This window comes from Ahaetulla prasina, chromosome 3 (genome assembly GCF_028640845.1).
Source record: "Ahaetulla prasina isolate Xishuangbanna chromosome 3, ASM2864084v1, whole genome shotgun sequence".
NCBI lineage: Eukaryota > Metazoa > Chordata > Lepidosauria > Squamata > Colubridae > Ahaetulla > Ahaetulla prasina.
In genome coordinates, this window is record NC_080541.1 from 165353840 (window position 1) to 165366831 (window position 12992).

Genomic DNA, 12992 nt, shown 5'->3' on the forward strand with positions numbered 1-12992 from the left:
CTATTTCTGCTGACTTGCCGTCTGTCGGCAGTTCAAGTCTCACTGGCTCAAGGTTGACTCAGTCTTCCATCCTTCTGAGGTTGGTAAAATGAGAATGCAGATTGTTGGGACAATATGTTGACTGTGAAACCACTTAGAGAGGGCTGTAAAGCACTGGGAAGCGGTTTATAAGTGCTATTGCTATCTACCAAAGCTGGCATCAGAGGTGTCCGCAAAATGTGGTTAAAAAAAAGTCAAGATGACAGCCACAACAAAGTGAAATCAAAGTTCCAGCTGTTGTTATGTACATCAATCATACTATAATGGCTGCCATCTTAATTTTTTTCACTATACCTGTAGACATTTTCATCGGAAATATGGTTCCATCCAATTGGTCTATTTGTAAGTTTGCAAAGCAGTTCTTCTTTAAAGCCTTCCTTTAAAATATTTTTAGTTTGGAATGCCGGCTGTATGAAGGTGAAATTCTGGGTGAAGCATCAATAGACATTCTGCTACTACTGAAGGGGGATGTTGTGGGCTGAGGCAGTCATGTAAAAATGTTTCAAGCTTGTTTTTGTTGATCCACTGTCTGCATCCATTTCAAAATACGGATTAACAAGAACAAGGACTTGTGATATTGGGGATACCTACCATAAGCAATACACAAGCTTTATTGCAATTAATAGTAGTGATAGAAAATCTGTGCTGTCAACAACAGCAAGACATTTACTTCAATGCAGAACATAGTACTAAGTCAAGCAGTAGTCAGAATTTGAAAAGTAGGATAGCCAAAAGTCATTAGAGGTCACACCTGTTATTACCCAGAGGGTGGCTCTGGACATGCCATTCGGCATTGTGAAGATATTAGATTTCAGCATTCTCCAGCTGCTTGGTCTCAAATCTAGAATCTCTAGACATACAATATTCAGAAGCTAGGTGGTGCCCACCCTGTAACAGATATACAGGGAAGACCTGTTGGGGTTGCTGCCAGCAACAGGACCTGATAGTAACAAGCAAGTCTCTTCACACACCTTGACACAGCCTGTTAACCCCTTCCACTCACTGGGGAAGGAGAAGACATTTTCTGCTATTGGCAACATCTTCCAGGCTATAGGACCCAGTAGAACTTTGTTTGCTTCACACAGAGGTAATAGAGGGCCATGATTCTCATGGACAGCTGGCTATAAAATCTCAGACATGGGCTCACAGATACTGAGAATGGAACTAACATGCAAAAGGCAGCAAAGCAGGTATAGTTTGATAATTTACGCCAGGTCTCACAAACTGACATTTCATTATAGGGGATATTGTTGGTAGTGAAAATTCCAGCATCAGGTATCGTGTTGACAACTGAAATGGTTGCTTGCAGTCTTACCGTAAGAAAGCACGATAGTTTTACCTTAAAGGTAAAAGTAAAGGTTCCCCTCGCACATACAGTACGTGCTAGTCCCCTCGCACATACGTGCTAGTCTAGGGGATGGTGCTCATCTCCGTTTCAAAGCAGAAGAGCCAGTGCTGTCTGAAGACGTCTCCGTGGTCATGTGGCCAGCATGACTAAATGCCAAAGGCACACAGAACGCTGTTACCTTCCCACCAAAGATGGTCCCTATTTTTTCTACTTGCATTTTTACGTGCTTTCAAACTGCTAGGTTGGCAGAAGCTGGGACAAGTAACGGGAGCTCACCCTGTTACACGGCACTAGGGATTCGAACCGCTGAACTGCCGACCTTTCAATCGACAAGATCAGCATCTTAGCCACTGAGCCACCGTGTCCCTAGTTTTACCTTAGGTGATGGAAATACAAGTATAGGAGCAAAGGCATATCAAGCTCAATCTATCTTGTTCTATGACAACACTATGGGAAATCTATTTGCCTATTGCTTAACAGCTGCCTAAATACAGGTGACTAGATGTGGATAAAGATACATTTCAAGTTCAAAATATAATGCATCTGTACTCATGATTTTAGCTACAAACCTCTTGAGGTCAATCTTGGAACAAATTGTTCCCTTTTCTGGTAAGTCCTTGGATAATTTTCAGGATGAATTAAGGATCTCATGAATGTGCTGGCTAGCCCAGTGAGCTCAAGAGTGAAGGCAGGGACTACTGAAAGCAATACTTTCTTAAAACGAAGTGATAGCTCTGGGATTGTGGGTCTCAGCAAAGGAGACTGAATTGTTGAATTAAGCATCTGCAGCAATAACAGCAAAAATAGCAAGTAGGGGGCCTGGTTCTGGCTGTGTTTTCAGACAGCAGCTACACAAGGCTATCAAGAAAACAGGTTATTGAATAGTTCTAACAGTTCTGTGCTACCCAAAATAAGACAAGACAGACAGGTTTACTTTCTTAGATTTGGCTAGTTCTGGCAGTTACCAAGTAGCACAGTCTATCACAGATCATTGTCCTGAACAATGTCCTGTTTTCCAGGAGAGGAGACATAGTGATATCCCATTGTTCCTTTCTGAACCATTGCCCAACTTTCTTGATCTGGCACTGGAGGCTAGTGAGACTTATAGCAGCAATGCTGCAAGTATCCCATAATTGGTAATCTTCTTTCAACCTAATCTCACATTTCATCCTTTTTAAATGTGTATGTTTAATGGCACCTGATACCTGAAGATACTGCTGACTGCAGAGAAGCAGAGCAATCCTAAGTATACCTCAGTAAGTTTCATGATGTTGAGAACGGTTACTCTCTGTTCGGGAATAAAAAAAAATTGTTGCAAACCCAGAGTTCCTTTGAGATAGGTAGCATATAAATGAAATAAATAAATTTGTTAACTCTTTTAAAAAATCCAAAAAGTATCATTTAAAATATCCTTTTATTAAATCAACTCAAAAGCCACCGAATTTGATACCTAAACTCTACTGTTTTTATAGTAGACTCATGTCTCTATTTTCCACCTAATCTCCAAGCATACCATCAGAGGTGGGTTTTAACATCAAAACACTTTCTTTTCAAGAGTTGGGAAGCAACTCTTGTTTGTTTGTTTATCCCCACAACTGTGGATGCAACTTGAAACCATTTCAGTACCAGCTAGCTTTCTTTGAACACAGCTCTCCCGCATTCCATCCTAGATCTTGGGAGCCAAACTTTTAGGACTTCCTGGCTACTTGCTTTTCCCAACTCCACTCCTGGAGAGGTCATCACAGCTTTCACTTGCTTGTGAACTTAAACAAGAGAGGGATGGGCGACTTTACGATCCGTGGACTTCAACTCCCAGAATTCCTAAGCCAACCATGCTAGCTCAGGAATTCTGGGAGTTGAAGTCCACAGGTCGCGAAGGCGCCATAGTTGCCCACAAGTGGTAACTCCTAAAGAAGTTGGAGCTTCGCTTTTGCGAAGCGCGTTTTAGAATCGGCTTGTTTAATGTCGGATTCATCCAGCTCCTTAAATTGGGAGCGGCAGAGTTAAAACACCAGGATAGCAGTCAAATGTGTTGTGACTGTCGGCGAACACAGCCCATTTAGTAGGAAGCCGATGTTTGCCCCCAGATCCCGCCGCTAATGCGGGAAACTTTCCCCTTCTCCTTATCCCGGTTGACTCCCCACCAGAGGACCCAAAACCAAAACTCCCATCTACCAGAAACAGCACCCAGAGTAAACGTCAGGAGTTCCTGGCGGGAATTGATTCAAACGTGACTTTTTTATTTTTATTCTTGAAGACGAAAGCGGGAGAAGAGATGCGAAACTATTAAAGACATCAATAAATAAATGAACTTTCTTTAAAAAAAGAAAGTTCCCTCTTGAAAAAGTACGCGCTGTGGTTCCAGAGTAGGCACTGAAGGGTCTTGGCGTCCCCTCCTCCTTTTTAAAGAAATACAGACCACCGTCCGCTTTTCTCTCCGCGGACAGGGTGAGACAACGATCCCGAAAAAGCGCCTTTTTGGTTTTCAAGTTCGGCACCCTTCAACCGGAGGGGGGGGGGGCTACGGCAAGTTTGCCTCAGAAAAAAGCGCGGAGGAGGGCGGCGCGCGGGGATCAAAAGCTTTTCTCTCAGCCCTCGCGAGGGTCTCCCTGGCTCTCCGAGGCGCGGCAAGGGGAAGATTCGCGGCTTCCAAAGGGAGTCCCTCCGACTCGTAAAAAGCCCGGTGGTCACCGCAGCGATGGACTCGGAAGAGACCGCCTTTGATGTCAGCGGGACTCGCTTCCCAGCCACGGGAACACCAACAGGCTCCGGCAACGAACCTCTCCCTCCCGCCCCCGCGTTTCCCCCTCCCGGGAAGCGCTTTGCTGAGCAACAGGATTCTCCGGGGCGGAGGGGAGGGCGCGAGAGGCGGGAGGGGGATGAGGGTCACGTGAGCGTCAGCCCATCACACCCCTCCCCCGCCTCCTCTGCTCTGTCTCAACCCGAGAGTCCGCACTGAGGACTCTATTCCCGGGCTTTGAAAGAGGTGAGATGGAGGGGGGGGAGGGGAATTAGAAAGCTACTTTTCAGTCTTTCGACTCCTGATTGGCCGCCTGCCTTAGAATCAGGCGACATTCTTCCGGGAAAAGCAAGAACAAAACATCATCGCTTTCTTCGCGGGCGGGGAAGGTCGCTTCTCCCTCAAGTGCGCCTTCTTGTCTTGAAGATCCGCCGCCTCCCCCTTTTCCTCTTCAAGCTTGGTATGTCCCGTTGTAGGACACCTTCCCCTCCTCCTTGTCCGGTTCCTCCAACCCAGCTAGAGCGCTTAAGCGGGTAACCAGATATTCAAAAACAATACGTCAGCCCACAATGCCCTGCACGGAGCTCAGGCATTACCTCATCCCACAATGCCTTGCGAAAAGGGGCCGGCAAACTTATCGGGGTGGGGTGGCCATGGAGATGGGCGCCTTTGCAACAGGCTGGCCCAACCGCCCTCCTCCCCCTGAGAGGCGGCGGAGCCAATGGGAAGGCCCCGGGGTGACATCATGGGCTATTTTTAGTGGGTTACTGCTCTCTGATAAGTGTTGTGCTCCACGCTGGGAAAGAGCTCAGAGTGGGATTGAGTGGCGGCGGGTGAAGCGACGGTGGCACCGCTCCTGTCCGGCAGGAGGAGAAGTCCCAGCGGCCACAGCAAGGGCCAATTTCAGCTCCAGACCCCACCAGAGCCCGGGCGGCTATTCCTTAGAACCTGACGCTCAGAGAGCGAGCCGGCGCTCCCTTGTTACAAAGTCGGGTCGGGGTCGCTGCTATCCCGCACAGCCGGAGCGCGAAGGGTGAACTTGTACGGGCATCCTTTCCTTTGGAGCGCCCGAGCGCCTTGCCTCCTGGACCGCTTCAGCTCTTCTCGTCTAGATCCCGAAGTTGCCGAGCGTGGGAATCTCCTCTCTTTTCCACCAACCTCCCCTCGGCTTCTGTGAACAAGAAGCGGGGCGATCTACTTGCGGCAACTTTTCTTTTTCCTTTGCTGGGACTTGAGGTGACCTGCTTTTTGACAGCCGCTGCGAGAAAGGAGAGGACTTAGACAAGTGGGTTTGAAACTCGGAAACGCTCCAGACCGACCCAGGACACTCCCACGAGGAGCGCGAAGGGGCGGAGGAGGAGGGGGGGAAAAGGACTCAAAAAGTTTCTGGATTCCATCCTTGCTCGGAGCGATAAAGAGGCCCCCGAAGGTGTCGGCAGCATTATTCCTTCCTTGGACTGAGAAAGGGATTCTGAATTTGAAAAACAACTTTTATTTGGGTCTTCCTCCCCCATCCCCTCCCAACAGTCACAGTCGGGAAGTGATGCGCCTGCTGGGTCTTTGAGGTGAAACTGTATTAGTTCGAGTCTGACTTTTTTCTAGCCAAACTGGGGACTCGAATCAATGCCTTGTTGCAAAAAAGTAAGACTTTAATTGATCACTTTTGAATTGTGTCTTCCTTGTTGAAAGAGTGTTGTTATAAGAACTGTTCCTACTTAGTAACTGTGGCAGCTGTGAACTTCTTTAAGTTGTAACAAATCGGCTTCCTTTCCTAGGTCTGTTTTTTGGGCTATAGGTGAACAAACTTGTGGACTGTATTCTATGACTGCAAAGATGGAACCTACATTCTACGACGATGCCATCAATGCTACCTTTGTGCAGCCAGAAAGTGGTGCTTATGGATATAATAATCCCAAAGTTCTGAAACAGAACATGACTCTCAATCTGGCTGACCCTTCCAGTAACCTCAAGCCCCACTTGAGGAACAAAAATGCTGATATCCTGACCTCTCCAGATGTTGGCCTTCTCAAGCTGGCTTCTCCTGAACTGGAAAGGCTGATTATTCAGTCAGGCAATGGACTGATCACTACCACTCCGACCCCAACCCAGTTCCTCTGTCCCAAAAATGTTACCGATGAGCAAGAAGGTTTTGCTGAAGGCTTTGTCAGGGCACTCGCAGAGCTACACAATCAAAACACCATGCCGAGTGTTACCTCTGCTGCTCCGCCTACGAACTCCGGCATGGCCCCTGTCTCTTCCATGGCTGGAAACAGTGGCTTCAATGCTAACATGCACAGCGAGCCGCCTGTCTATGCTAATCTCAGTAATTTCAATCCAAGCGCACTCAATACAGTGCCTTCCTACAATGCAAACAACCTGGGCTTTCCACCACAGCATCATATGAACCCCCAGATGCCAGTGCAGCATCCGCGCCTCCAAGCTCTGAAAGAAGAGCCTCAGACTGTCCCAGAAATGCCCGGGGAGACTCCTCCCCTGTCCCCTATTGACATGGAATCCCAAGAAAGGATCAAGGCAGAGAGGAAGCGCATGAGAAATCGAATTGCAGCCTCCAAGTGCCGGAAAAGGAAGTTGGAGCGGATTGCCAGGTTGGAAGAAAAAGTAAAAACTTTGAAAGCCCAGAACTCAGAACTTGCATCTACTGCCAACATGCTGCGAGAGCAGGTTGCACAGCTGAAGCAGAAGGTCATGAATCACGTCAATAGTGGATGCCAGCTAATGCTCACACAGCAGTTGCAAACTTTTTGAAAAGGCTGAAAAGTAACTTTAGGATGATGGGGAGAAATTAAGGAGAAGAAAGCGTTTGGGAGGCAGAGCCCCTACACCCACACACACTTGTGGTGGGTGGAAAGAAAAGGCTGAAAGGCATTGATTCAGAAGACTGCCACCCCCGAGTCAAATGCATGTGTGGAGATACTGGTGTGCCTTCTGGATGAGGTGGTGGCGTATCAGTTGACAGAACAACTCAGCAAAACAGCTGAGCTGTTCCAGCTCAGATAAGGCATGGATGCCTTGTGTTCGTCTTTCTTTCTCTCTCTTTTTTTTTAACATTGACCAAGACTTGCATGGACCTAACATTAAATGATCATTCAGTATTAAAAGTTAAACTGCAGTAGATACTGTAGATGGCTTTCTCTTAGTACTCCTTTTTTTAAAAAAAAAACAAAAACAAAAATGGGGAGGGTGTTTTGGGGAAGCTAACCACAGAAACTGAGCTACACTGCCTGTCTGAGTTGTGTATGTACATATATATTTTTTATTTTATGACAACTGATTAATGTCAAGTAAAACTACTTCATGACTTTGTAAGTTATTTTTTATGTTCATTTGGGTTCCACCCAGTATTGTTTGTAAATAAGAGATTTTTTAGCAACTTTTGAGTTTTTTTTCATTTGTAATAAAGTATATAATTTTTTTAATGTTTATTTCTGAAACAAAAGAAAGGGTTGATCTTGTTTAAGAAAGCACCAGTAATCCTTATTCACTTTCTTTTGATTAGTATCATTTAGATTTCAAATCTACACACACTTAACCTAGGAACAAGTCTTATTAAGTTCAGTGGGGCTTACTGCTGAGTAGACATACAAAAAAAAAAGATACTTGTAAATCAGGCATATACAGAATCAACTTTTAGTTGAATGGTAAAACTCTACTGAAGCGAGGCGTGAGAAACTCTTCTTTGATCTTCACATACTGTAACACCCATTTTAGAAGTCTTGTGGCATTCCTGTTATAATAAAAATATTGGTCTTTAGGGTGCCATAAGATTCCTTGTGTTCTAATTCCCAGGTGGATACCTTTTTTCCCCTAAGAGCATCAAATTTATATTCCTAGGTTACTAACAAATGTTGGATGGGAAAGATACAAAGACTTACACATTCAGAGATTTCTTTCAAGTAAGAACTGTCTTCCTCTTAAAGGCATAATTTATGGAGGTGATATTATTAGAAAAAAAACTGGGCACCAGAAATGCATGACAATCTATTGCAAATAATTTAGTGATCTACTGCTAGATTCTAATCTACTTATTGCCTACCCCTGCTTTTAACTGGAATACATCTCAGTGACCCCCTGTGGTAGAAAAAAAGAGCTGCTATCTAATCTGACTTTAAACTTGTATGGTTTGCTCCACAAAGAGCTACTGATACAATTTTAACAAGTGGAAAAAAGTAAACTTATTCTGTATCTACGTACTTGTAGAAAAAGCTTTTTTTTTAAAGTATTAACTGGCCATTTCACAATTACATGTTCTTTTCTTAAGGAAATATTACTGATAACCTTTTGGAAGAAACCACTGTTTTTAAAAGCAGCCTTCAATTTGTCACATTTCTGTTTGTTATCTCTTTGATTTTAAAAAATGCTCTCTGTTCATAAGTATTTAGGACTATGCCTGTTGTCCAATAAAACCATTCTATTAATCTTCCAACAAATACGAATCTCTTTTCCCTCTTTTGGTGATGGTTCTTTAAAACTATAAATTATTTCACAACAGATGAGAGGGGAGAATAATTTAAACTGGATTACATGCCTTGGAATTTGGGAAGTAAAATTCATAAATACTAAAGTTGTTTTTAATAATAGCAGGTTTTATAGTATAAAGTAATTTTTAAAAAGCTACGATCTTAATTTCACAAACGAAGCTTCCTCACAACTGAACACACCAAAATACATATCCAGGGTTGATCCTAAAATAATATGTGTCAAATTGACTAATAGTTTGAATGTTATTGCTCGATCAATTGTTTTATAAACTTCACTGGAAAGACTGATGTTATCTATGTCTATGAGAAAGTTAGTCTTCTCCCCTTTCCCTTAGAAAGACTAATGTTATCTGTGTTTATGAGAAAATCTTGTCAAAGCTGTAACCCTAGGTGTGCATTTCTTAGTAAGTTCCATAGTCCTTGTTTCTAAACGTGTTCTATTCAAATACAGTATATTTAATATAGAGTCTCAATTACATCTAGGATTAACGTTATTCTTAACCAAGTTTCTTTAGAATCAGGTTTCATCAATTGCATTGGGTCGTATTTCCTTAATAGTAGGATATAATTCTGTTATATGTTGAAACAAACTTTCTTGAATTCAGCAGGACTTATAAGCAGATGAGCTTGGGCTATTGCCTAAATCAGGAATGAATAAAAAAAAATACTAGATGAAAAGACGAACCAACCCTGCATTAATGCTAACAAAACATATCCCTGTCACCAGGAGTTAACCTCAACTACAGAGAGATTTTATTCTTACAAGAAAATTTAGTTGGCTACTGAGTTCAATTGGAGTTACTTCCATTTATTCTGGAAAATGGTTCAAAGCATTCAAAATTGTATTTGAATTTGAAGATGAAAGAGAAATAAGTAGGCTACCCTAGTCACTTATCTGCATTTTAGAGTGAATGAGATTTGCAATATTTGTTCTTTTCATTATAAGTTCATCAGGTATAACTTTTCCAAGGCTGAATTAAGGAAACACTTTAGCAGTTTGGTTTCTACTGTCCAACTGCAGAAGATGATGTTTTCGCAGTGGTGTTATCATCTCTAAAAGTTTCCTCACCGGATGATAAGTTAGCATGAACTTAGAAGCAGATTCTGCTCTTTCCTTTGTGGGTTTGGAAAATGGTCTATAGCAGGACTGTCAAACTTGTGGCCCACGGGCCGGATGCATGATGTGCTGGCCACGCCCATGCCTGGTTTAGTGAAGGGGGAAAAGTCACAATAAGTCACATGATGCTGCCATGATGCCGTGAGTCTGACACCCTGGACTACAGAATATTGCATGTTCAAAAACACAGATAATTCATTTATGCAAGATTCCCCCGCTAAATTTCTGCCTATTGTGCATCTGTTAAAATAAACACCCAGAGGCAACTAAGAATGCTTTTAGACCATTTGAAATGCAGTGTTCCTAAATAGTACGATGCAACCGTTTTTAGTTTTCTTCAAAAGAGTAGTTTCTTTATGATTACATCTTTCTAAAAAGAGGCTGAATTAATAGTGGCAATTGAATTAATTAATAATTAATAGTGAATTAATAGTGGCAATTCTATAATTAATGGTAGTCATTTAAAGGAAACGTCAAACAAGGGGTTAACAAGGATGATTACATATTTTATTGGGTGTCCCTAGTGCTGACACAAGCAAGCTGGAAAGCAAGTTGATTCTGACCATCTGTAGGAACAGGCAAATCAAAGGGCCGAACAAGCATAAAACTCACCTGGGTGTGGTCTTGCTGCTCCCCAACAAGTGCCAACTAGCAAAACAAACAGCCTACCTGGAAAGGTAAATCTCTTAACTATCAAGCGTACTTCTGTTGTGCAAGAAATTTTATAGTTCTAAACATTCCATGTCACTCTGGACAGGAGCAGACTGCCCTGATTTAATCTTGGTGTTTCTAAACTCCTTGACATTTCCAGGAATGTCTTCTCATTCTACCCATTTTTTTTAAGGCTGTCCACTGATTCACCTTTTTTTTTTTTCTTGATTTCCAAATAGCAGTATCCACATAAAAACAAAATACTGCAAAGGTTCAGTGCAAATTTAAAGAAGGGATTCTTAAGGAGTCGAGCGAGCATTTTAAGCCAAGAAAAAAACTGCTTGAATTTTCCCAAATACAGCACATACCAACTCTTTGCCGCTCTGCTTGGGGTCCCAGGACAAATGGGCCATTTTGGAGGATGCTTGGTCCTGGATTTTGCTTTTTGGTATGATTCTTGTATGTTTATTAGCTGGATTTGCAAAATATGTTGAAACATAAACTAACAGTGTGGGCCTATGCTTATTGTGTTTTACATCTCAGTGTCTGGGCCTGGGACAGAGAACCACCAATCACAAGTTACCCTGTCCAAATCAGCCCCCATGTGATTAGTTGATGATTTCATGTGTTGTGGGAACCCAGGAAATGGGGTTAAGTAATCTATGACTCATTTAATATTGGGCAAATGTATTGTGTGAACACAGCCCATAAATTGTGCAAACCATGTTGATGTCTTAGCTTATGATTTGGTGAGTTGAACAAATTTGTGTCAGTAGTTCAGTTATCCATGGTTTAGCTTTTCTGAATATACCTTAACTGAGATGGATGGCTATGCAGTCAGTAAGATTCCCCCCCCCAATATTTGAGTTATAGGAATTGAAAAATGTTAACCAATTTGAGTTAATAGAAGAACTGTTAAAATTACAACCACTAATAACTTTAGAAGAAATGTAAAAAAGAACAGTTGGATTTCTTTATTTTTAATTAACATAAACTCTAGAGATTGTATAACATAACAAAAATAAACAGTAAATGTAAGTGGCACTGGAAAACTAACAAATTTATTTAGCATTAGACAACCCATGTCCTGTTGGTTCATCATTTTGGAGGTATTTCCTTACCTGAACAGAGAAACAGAATGACAATGGGTGGGTGAGACAGCAGGAATAGCAGGAATGACTTCTGACTTCCTGACCCCTTCCCCATTGGGTCTCCTTGTGGGAATCTGATAGGGAACATCAGAAATCTCCCTCCCTCCTTCTTCCCTTCCCGGCAGGAGCAAGGGATTGCAAGAGTGGCTGGGAAACTGTCACAGAACATTGAAAATGAGGATCATGTGACCATAGCAGCAATCTGCCCATAGCAGCAGTCTAAAGCAACCACATCTGTCTCAAATTTCATTTCCTCAGGAGTCTTGAGTTCCGGACTTTAGATGCATTCTGTAAGTCAATACATCTGAGATACCTTGGTTTAGAAATTGTTGCCCCATGATGTGTTGTTTTGCCCAGTTAAAGTTTATATAAACAAAAATTTTAGTGGTATGCAGATTTCTTGTTATGGACTAAAGTTCATTTTGCCATGTATCTGACATATTATCCTATGTTACAGTTGCATTTCATTTATGAAAAACAAATCCCCATGGAGCTTATTCCTGGCATTGTTTGCTGCTGTGCTCCGACCAGTTTGAAGCAATGAACCAAATGTTAAAAAGAACAGTAAAATGGCATTAGCCCAAAGGCAAAGTTACTGAATCCTGCCTTCTCACAAACCCTCTCGCCCAGAGCCAGATTTCCACCATTTTACAAAACTTCATGAAGGAGTGCTTACAGTTCTTATATATGAGAGAAGTTTGTTTTAAGAAGAGGTGCCACCACTAACAAGTCCCTACTATGGGATCTATGCAGATGAAATTCTTTGGGAAAATGATCGCCAGTAAAGCCTTGCTCCCAGGTGTCATAGGATAAGCAGTTTATTTGGGAGCAGATCTTGAGGATAACCAGGCCCTGAGTCCTGTTTGATACAATATGCTCAGGCATAACATTTATTTCTAGCGACTGGACTTCTAGCAGTATGAATTCTTCATTAAATGACTTAAGATTCTTCTGGTTGCTCCCACTAGAGCTAACTAAGCCTGATATAATTTTTCAAACTCCCAAGACTCTGTCACTAAATCAGCATTTGTTGTATGAAATCACAAATCTGTTCAAGCTAAATTGGTATTTTAAATGTAATTATTTCTTTAACTATAAAAAATTGACACCTTAATAAAAACCAAAGTTTAATATACGGTTAGATCAGGAGTCAGCAACCTTAAACACTCAAAGAGCCACAAGGTCCTAACTGGAAGTCCCTGTTCAATTCTGGAGCTGACCGGAAGTCCGGTTCCCCCATCATAGTCTCCTCCTAGCACAGCGTCCTTTTTCCTCTGCCGACTGGATGTCGGTTTTCCCACCATAGAGTCTCCTCTTAGCATGGCATCCTTTTTCCTTTATCTGTCCTAACCAAAAGCCCTATCAATTGTGGAGCCGACCAGCAACAGGGAGCCACAGCAGAGGGATGAAAGAGCCACATGCGGCTCCAGAGCCATGGGTTGCTGAC

At 42.6% G+C, this 12992-nt stretch overlaps 1 protein-coding gene across 1 annotated transcript; it reads left to right on the plus strand.

Annotated features, from left to right (window-relative positions):
- Positions 1–3670: 3670 nt before the first annotated feature.
- Positions 3671–7560, plus strand: JUN (Jun proto-oncogene, AP-1 transcription factor subunit). Its single transcript, XM_058174348.1, has one exon. The coding sequence runs from the start codon at positions 5949–5951 to the stop codon at positions 6891–6893; it is 945 nt and encodes a 314-aa protein (XP_058030331.1). The 5' UTR covers positions 3671–5948; the 3' UTR covers positions 6894–7560.
- The last annotated feature ends 5432 nt before the right edge of the window (positions 7561–12992 follow it).